The sequence below is a fragment of the Ostrinia nubilalis genome, chromosome 5 (genome assembly GCF_963855985.1).
Source record: "Ostrinia nubilalis chromosome 5, ilOstNubi1.1, whole genome shotgun sequence".
Lineage (NCBI taxonomy): Eukaryota > Metazoa > Arthropoda > Insecta > Lepidoptera > Crambidae > Ostrinia > Ostrinia nubilalis.
Window position 1 is genome coordinate 3,107,443 of NC_087092.1, and position 8,632 is coordinate 3,116,074.

General features: G+C 34.6%; 1 protein-coding gene across 6 annotated transcripts; it reads left to right on the forward strand.

The window, feature by feature from the left end:
- The first annotated feature begins 3,150 nt into the window (after positions 1-3,150).
- LOC135071680 (ubiquitin-conjugating enzyme E2-24 kDa) lies at positions 3,151-7,362 on the forward strand. Of its 6 annotated transcripts, none has more exons than XM_063965452.1 (6): positions 3,151-3,274; positions 3,346-3,453; positions 3,550-3,741; positions 4,223-4,558; positions 4,656-4,803; positions 4,930-7,362. In XM_063965452.1, exons 4-6 carry the CDS (start codon positions 4,226-4,228, stop codon positions 5,025-5,027), a joined length of 579 nt encoding a protein of 192 aa, XP_063821522.1. In that variant the 5' UTR covers positions 3,151-3,274; positions 3,346-3,453; positions 3,550-3,741; positions 4,223-4,225; the 3' UTR covers positions 5,028-7,362. The 6 variants fall into 6 exon arrangements, with proteins under 6 accessions (XP_063821522.1, XP_063821526.1, XP_063821523.1 ...); XM_063965456.1 differs by having other exon boundaries at positions 4,251-4,558; XM_063965453.1 differs by lacking the exon at positions 3,550-3,741.
- Positions 7,363-8,632: the final 1,270 nt, after the last annotated feature.

The following is an 8,632-nucleotide window of genomic DNA, read 5'->3' on the forward strand; positions in this document are numbered from 1 at the left end:
TCCTACGAGACTTCAAGGCAGTCATAAACTCTTCCCAAGAAAAATGTTGAGATAAAAAAGCTGCTTTTTCGTCACCAATTTGACAGAAATATGCTTGCAATAATGAATTATTTACTTCTTTTTCAGGAGGAGATGCAGGGGAATATTTCTCAAAAAAAGAGGGAATCCATTCATCATTCTTCGGCAGTTTAGGAATTGAAACACGCTTAAACCTCTTCATATAGTTCCATACTGTACTAACAGGAGTATATCGATTAAAAGATTCACATAAAGATTTCCAACCTGTTTTCTTTTTTTCCTTAAGAGTTAGTTTTTTAGCAGCATCTAATTTTTTATACGCAATGTAGTTGTCAATGCTTGGATTACGTCTATAAAAATTTAAAGCATCTTTACTTTTTTTAACTGCACTATTACACTCATCATCCCACCAAGGTACAGGCTTTTTCATTAAATTGGGAGAGGTTTTGACTACTTTAGGTACACATTTGTCTCTAATATTAATCAAATGATTATAGAAATCGTCATAAATTCTTAATGGATCTGTATTATCTAAATTAATATTAACTACCATGTTTTCTGTTTCAGTATGAAATTTAAACCAATCAGCTTTATTGTAAATAAATTTGTGTACTGGTTCACCTATCTGATATTTATCAACAGAAGTCTGAATATCTGTTATAGTGGGATAGTGATAACTTCCCATTGGATCATCATAAACTTTCCAATCACATAATGGAGCTACTGAAGGGCTGACACATGTTACATCAATAGCCGAAGGATTATGAACTGATCTACCAACAGTGGTTGGCGCCCCTGAGTTGAGGATACAGAGGTCGCTCTCGTCAAATATATTGTAAACTTCATTACCTCGACCGTTACTAGTAGCACAGCCGAATGCGATGTGGTGAGCATTAATATCACCTGATAGCAAAAGTGGCTTAGGTAGTAAGTTAATAATCTGTTTCAGTTTGCTACCATTGAATCTTGATCTATTTTCTTTAGGTGGTGGACAATATATACATAGAATACTTAAATTACCTATGCCAGTTCGCAGATTAATAGCTACAGGTTGTAGAAAATCATAAAAGGGAAGCTCTATTACTGAATATTTCAAAGTGTCTTTGACTAGGATGGCGACTCCACCCCGGCCTTCTTTTTCTTTACCTATTTTACTAACTAGATTGTAATTATGAATACGAAAAGAACTGTTTTCTTTCAACCATGTTTCGTTTAACAAACATATATCAATATCATTATCAATCAAAAATTTTTTAAGCAATGGCTTTTTGTTTATAACACCTTCGACGTTAAATTGAGAGATTCTTATGAAACTTTTATCCATTTAAAGCCCTTTGAAACTTTTTATTAGAATTTCCTGTATAATAGAACTATTAACTGCCCTCGTTTCGTTGCCAATAGCGACAAGGGCGCCTACAAGGCCCTTGCGAATAAAATCATTGTTTAATATTTCATCTATTAATTGTTCATTGGTAAGTGGTTCTTTTTCTTTAACTTCCATCGAGTTAGTTGAAGTGGAAGAGGTCGCTGTTGAAACCGAGCTAGCTTGTGGCTTCCTTGATGCAATAGATTTTAAGTTAGTTTTAGGAGCAGCCAGTAGAGGAAACTCGCTTATGTAGTTTTTGATAACTGGGCTACTCTTAGTAGCCGCTGCACTGCTGGAGACCATATTAGCGTAAGTTAATTTATTTTTTTTATCTTCCATTTTTTGTTTTTTGACAGGACAGTCCCGTGAAATCGCAAGATGAGCTCCTTGACAGTTTATGCATTTGGCTATTTTATTTGAAGTACAGTCAGAAAAATGATGTTCTTCAGAACATATTGAGCATTTTTGCACTGATTTACAAATTTTAGCACCATGGTTGAATTTGAAACACTTGAAGCATTGCAACAATGGAGCGTTGTATGGGAATACTCTGAACCTAAAAAGGTCTAGATACACATGTTCGGGTAACACAGTTGATAAAAATGTGATAGACACAGATTGGAAGGGCTTTATTTCGCCGTTGTCTTTTTTGGTGAACCTACGTACACCTATGATCTCGTAAGATGACGAGAGTTTCTTAAAAAGTTCCTCATTGCTGATACTAGTGGGTACAAAGCGAAGCACGCCGACTGTTTCTACTGCTGTGGCTGGGATGTATGCCTTGAGTTGGTGTTTGGTTAGGAAGGGATCGTTTTTCAGGAAGTTATTGGCATTACTAGACTGGGAAAATGTGACACATATTTTATTGGCGTTAATTCTTTTAAGATTGGTAATGCCCTTGATTTCATTTTTGAAAAGGTTGGTAGTCAGGATGGGATTGTTGTTCCCGATCTTCTCATTCTCTTTCGTGCTTTCCACAAATACAGAAAACTCGCCACTCACCGTGTTCTCCGCGAATAGCCTTCTATACCCTGGTTTTACGTACGGTTTGTAGAAATCTTCATCTGCACTCGTATAGGTGTGATCTCTATTTGGTGCCTTCCTTTTTTCCTTGCCCCTGGGCGGGTCCTTACCGTCCCCGTCCGGCATAGTCGAGTTTTAAGTTGACTTAACGACTTCCAATAGATAGATAACTATTTATAACACAAAAAGAGAAAAATACAAAATTGGCTTCGAAAATCGTGCCTAGTGCGTTCAAAAGCCCGCCAAAAAGTCTGTCATGAATGTCAATTGTCATATCCACAGAGCACGTCAAGCCAAAGCAGACTTATTTTTTCTAGGGCTGGGCTAAAACAGTGAAAGCCATAGTAGTGCCTAGCCTTACTGTGGCCTTACGGGCCTAGATAGACTGAGGACTATTATAGTAACGTGTAAAGCTCTGTTTCGCTTGGGAAGAGACTAGTTAAAATACCGGTCCCAGAATGAACTTCATCAACAATTTGTTTAATTATTTTTGCATTCTTCGCAATACATATTTCACCAAAAACTTTTAAAAGACGCTTGAGCAAACCTGCTTGCTGCTTCAGATCAGTAACTAAGTACGCATACCCTAAATATTAGTAGATTTATTTATCCCATAAAGGATGTATACTCGTCAAGTCACCCTATCAGTATTCAGTACAAAATGTCGTATAAATATCCGTTGCATTACTTTCAGTTTAACCGAATTTTTAAAATGGTAACATTGGTTTAATGAATTTAAAAATAAAGAAAGATGTCGGCTAATGGTTGTGCTTGATTTTGTGAATTACGAGTATTTTTATCATTAAACTTGGATTACGTAAATTAATTTCCATGCAGTGATTATTCCAAAGCCTTAGATTATTGTTTGTGAGTATTTGTTCATCATAAAACGGTATCTTATTGTTTTTCATTTCTTGAGCGTGTGTGTATTATTTCAGTTGTTTGTGTTGGTGAGGGCGATGGACAAATGGATGAAATGTGGTAGAAGTGGATTGAAGCTATAAAACTGCCGGTATACTGAGTAAGAAGACCTGAATATTTCAAAGGTATTTTTGGCTTTCGATGTGTCTCCCTAGGGGTTGTTTGTTTTGTAATGTGTAAAACCATGGGAAAGTAACAAGGTGCTTATTTGCGCTTTGCAGTGCGGAGCATCTTTACAGGAGTTTACGTTCGTAGAATAGCACAAAGTTTGTACATTTTCTGGATGAGTATTATCGTACCCTATCAGTAGCGTTTTGGGATACATCTATTTCTTGAATTGGGTCACAGGTGAACCAAAAAACTAAATTGTCGGATAACGCCAGCCCACAAGATGGCCGACTGTTATTCGTAAGGTACAAATACAACTTTTTCATTACTATCCCATCGTTATTTCAGTCATTTGTCGTACCAATTACATATAAGGGTGTATAGCTCGTATTCATTATGTTTGCTTTGTATCTTTCTGAGAATAAACGTATAAAGTCTTTGTTCTTCATGTGTTTCTTGGAATAAAAAAAAAGTGCATCTCACTTTCGTATTTGTGTTTTTTAGATTAAAGCTTTTGTCTTAGTTCATGTATATTTTCGAGATAAACATCTACAATAGGTAGCTTATGAGATAAACTTTTATACTAATGAGTTCCTTTGATTACTTGCTTTTTTCTTTGATCATAAAATCTTGGTTCATTTCATACATAAATCCATGATCTTCATTCACTACATATTATTACCTAAGAGAAAAATAGTGTCATTCATTGTGTGTCTGCTTTCTTTTGTTTTTTTTATTTGCATTTCTCCTTTTAGTTGAGCAGTTTGAGTTGTTTGGTGCTTTTAGATAATGTCCGGTGCGTCTGGTTCATCAGGAGGAGGCACAGGACGCGGCAGAGGCGGCGCGGGCTCCAGCGGCGCAGTTGACAACAAACCCGATACAAAAGAGAACAAACCTAACCCCAAAATGTCGAAGGCACTCGGCACATCAGCCAAGAGGATCCAAAAAGAACTCGCTGAAATCACATTAGATCCACCACCCAATTGCAGTGCGGGCCCGAAGGGTGACAACTTGTATGAGTGGGTTTCCACAATATTGGGGCCTCCTGGCTCAGTATACGAAGGTGGAGTCTTCTTCCTAGATATCCACTTTTCTCCAGAATACCCATTTAAACCTCCTAAGGTAATTTCCTAAAATAACTATGTTTAACGTTTATGTTTATATGAATAAAGTGAATTTGTAACATTTTCTTTAAATGATCTGTTTTTTATAATTCCAGGTTACATTCCGAACTAGGATATACCACTGTAACATCAACAGCCAAGGAGTGATATGTCTAGATATTTTAAAGGATAATTGGTCTCCTGCACTGACAATATCAAAAGTTTTATTGTCCATTTGTTCCTTGCTAACCGATTGTAATCCAGGTAAGAATTGAATAAACAAAAAAATTTTCTCGTCAACAAACACCACTAGAAACAATCTTGTTTTTTAATTATTTAATATTTAATCGGATTTAGTACACACATACTAAATAATGAACTTCATTGCAGCTGATCCACTAGTGGGTAGCATCGCAACACAGTACCTGCAGAATCGCGAGGAGCACGATCGTATCGCGCGTCTGTGGACCAAGCGTTACGCGACATGATTGCCCTGCCCCCCGCCTGCCAAGGAACAACACTATCATACTCAGTACCATTCTGCTCTAAATCCATCCTGTTCACGTAAATATAAGCTTACAATGTTATCCAACTACCCAACCAGTGCTGTACACTTTCTGTCTCATATATCAATGATTGTGATTTACCATGTAAAATAATCGGAGTATTGTCTTAATTACCCATATGCCACAGAAAGTGTACACCAATTTTGGCTTATTAATGTTTAGTTGCAATTAATGTGATGTCGATATGCTTGAGATGAAGGTCTGAAAAGTGTAATGTTAAGTAATAACAGTTTTTCGTTATGAACTGATTATCAGTTGGTATTTAGCTGTGTTATTGTATAAATACATTGGTAATAATCTGACTTAATACATTGTAAATTTGATAATGTGCAGTTCCAACTATGTTGTCTCTGTTCTATGGTTACTAATGTTTGTAATTCCAATTTCCTATGATCATAAATTATGGGGTTAACAAATCATGTAGATCATATTCCACATTGAGTAGTATGAATGAAATTAGTGGCCTAGCAGATTCAACATAGTTAAATTGGTTTAAGCCGAGTTGTATTGAGGAACGTAATTTTACTAATGATGGTATTTGTAGGTTAAACAGTGAATTGAGTCAATTTTTGCCGCAATGATGCGATGATCTCAAACACTGGTAACAGTTTTAAGGATATGCTGTGAACATTGCGAACCTATTAGTATAAAATTTGGGAATAAATCGCATTGTCTTAAAAATAGTTTTTGATTTCAGGGTATGTTGTATGATTTTTTAAATATATTCTAAACTTAAAGGGTAAATACTTGAGTAAAAAATATCATTTACTATGAATAAAATTGCTGTCCTATTTTGTATCACTGTAATAGATTATTTCCAAAAATCTCCCATGATTTCGAGCATTACATCTCTTATAAACTGCCTAAAAAGTAATGTTAGATATGGCTAGTCACTTTTGACTACAAAGATAATGTACAACCAATTTAACTTTACTACTTTTATTCATTTTATGTGTAGTCCTGAAAACACAATTTCTGAAAATTTAATGGACTTATAATCCACCAGTAAAATTCATTTTTTTTTTCACTGGAGGGTTAACTACATTATGGTAATGATATTTTAATATTAAGAAGTGATAATTGAGTGAAAATGACTCCAATCTTACTTGATAATGTAGGTTTGAAGTCTTAATAATAATTGCTTACTGCCACAACACAAGAACTTCTTAATAAGTGAAATGACTACGCTATTAATATGTAGGTTTTACTTTGTCCATGTTAAATTGAATTGATTATTTGAAAGTACTAGAAGTAGTTGCTTTATAACTTTTGTTATACTTTTTTTTATATGTGCAATTTTCGGAGTTGAAATGTAAGTTTCATTTGCACGTTTTTAATCTAATTTAACCTAACTCAGGTTTAGGACATCTATCTATCCAAAATAATTTAGAGATATAGTTTAATTCAAATTAGTTCAAATATCAAGGCTACTAATAAAGCCACTTGAAATCCTAATTATGTATTTTTGTACACAAAGTTCATGAATGGTTCGAGGTGATTTTGCTGTAATATTGTGGTGTTTTATCAACATGAATTTTAATTGCTGAATGTATGGTTCAAATGGTCATCAACTGACGGTATTGAAGGTCTCTTTTAGGCCGGATTATGTATGGTTTATTTTGCGAGAAAAACATATCAACTTCCAACTGCAAGTCATGGAGATTATAGTACCATTGTAATGCGTAAATGACGTGCCAAAAGTTAGGTACATTTTTGGCCTTTACTACTTACTACTCCAGTCTGACATTACTCCGACTTTTCTAAAGTATTCCGTTTAGGTGTAAACCGTTATTAGATGTAAGTTATTTTATTGTCTAGGTAATGTATAATGTATGTCTTAACCCTAGGTCTAAATAGGTATTTAGCACTATAATGATTTTAGCTAAAAGTGTATGTCGCGCGTATATGAATGTTTTGGTGATAGCGTTATGAAAGAGTTAATTATATATTTATAATTAATGAATTTGGCGACTTCATTCGTAGTGAAACTGGTGCTGTGAGATTCAAATGCTTGCGACATACAAGAATGTGAATACTAACTGTATTCGGGACTGGATATATTTTGTCAATGTGATTTTTTAATTATTTTGTACTGTAACTTGAAATGTGTTGCTTGCAAGTCAACAGCTGTATTTTACGCGACTGATGTTCCTTAACTCGATGTTCACGAATTCTGACTCCCTTGTAATCATCCTTTGTTACAGTTTATATCATGGTATAAAATAGGAAATAAAATGTGTGTAACTAGGACACTCAACGCTGTTTCATTGCGACTTCGTAAATTAAACACAAATTTGTAGATAATGCCAATTTTTATTATAAATATAATACCTACAAACATTTGGGACCGAAACACACATCCAAAGTTCGCTTTAAGTTGAATAGAGATCCATACGATACTATCGTTTTAAGTTTGCCTGCAACTAAATTGAACTTTGGCTCTATACTATGTGCACTAGCGCTACTCGGCTAATATGAAATACGAAGATTACATTTTAATTGTCTAATAAAATCGAGTTAAAATACAATATAAAGGTAACAAAATTGGAGATGATTTTGGTTTTTGCATCCAACCATTTCTATTCGAAAATCAGTCTTCTACACTGAGCACACTTGACGGTTGTGAAAATTGTAAAGGGTCCGTGCGTAGTGCTTTCCACTTAAACAAAACTACAGGCCTACGTCCTACGTCTTTCAAACAGAGCATCGATTCTGGAAGATAAGAACATGGACCTATAAAAAAAGTCGGACGGATTCTCATCAACAAAATACTGTGACATTAGGATACACCAGCTTGCCTGTACGTACAGGCCGGCACGCACACATTCACACCCTGTTACACCACTTCGAGTGCAAACTTCACACAGTTGACACATTTAAGCAGCGAAAAAACAACACGAATACGACATGTCTTGTGTGATGAAATTGTGTAAAAACCGTTCTGTTCGAACAAACAAAAATTAAGGAATCACATTTCACAGGCAAAATAATAATCCAATCACTTATTTCCCGACATTAAAATATTGAAATTAATTGAAATCAAACGTCATTCACTCGAAAAAATAATACGTCAAAGACCAGTGTTCTCAGTTATTTACGTGGGAAAATTACCCGAAATATGGGAAATTAATAATAATTTTAGGACTTTTTAGTTATTTATTACGCATACTATGGAAATAAAATAATTTATCATAATAATTGTGTTTTAATGGGATATATTTTCATAGGCAAATTTGATCCTTGGGGCATTTCACGCGAAGCGGACAGCGAAAATCAAGTCAGGTTTTGGATTTTGTTCATATTTGGATTAAATGTACTGCTATATGACCTGAATGGATGTGCATCATTATAATTTTTTTATGAAGCTTAGTTTATTTTTTATGAGCGTTCAAAAAATTGGTAAAATTTTAGGAACAGATTTTTCAGAAGCTATTACTGCTATTATTACATTTGATTAAAAATAAACTAACTATTGGACTTTTGAGAATAAATAACTGTGTTTCTTACTATTTACTACAAATTTGAAA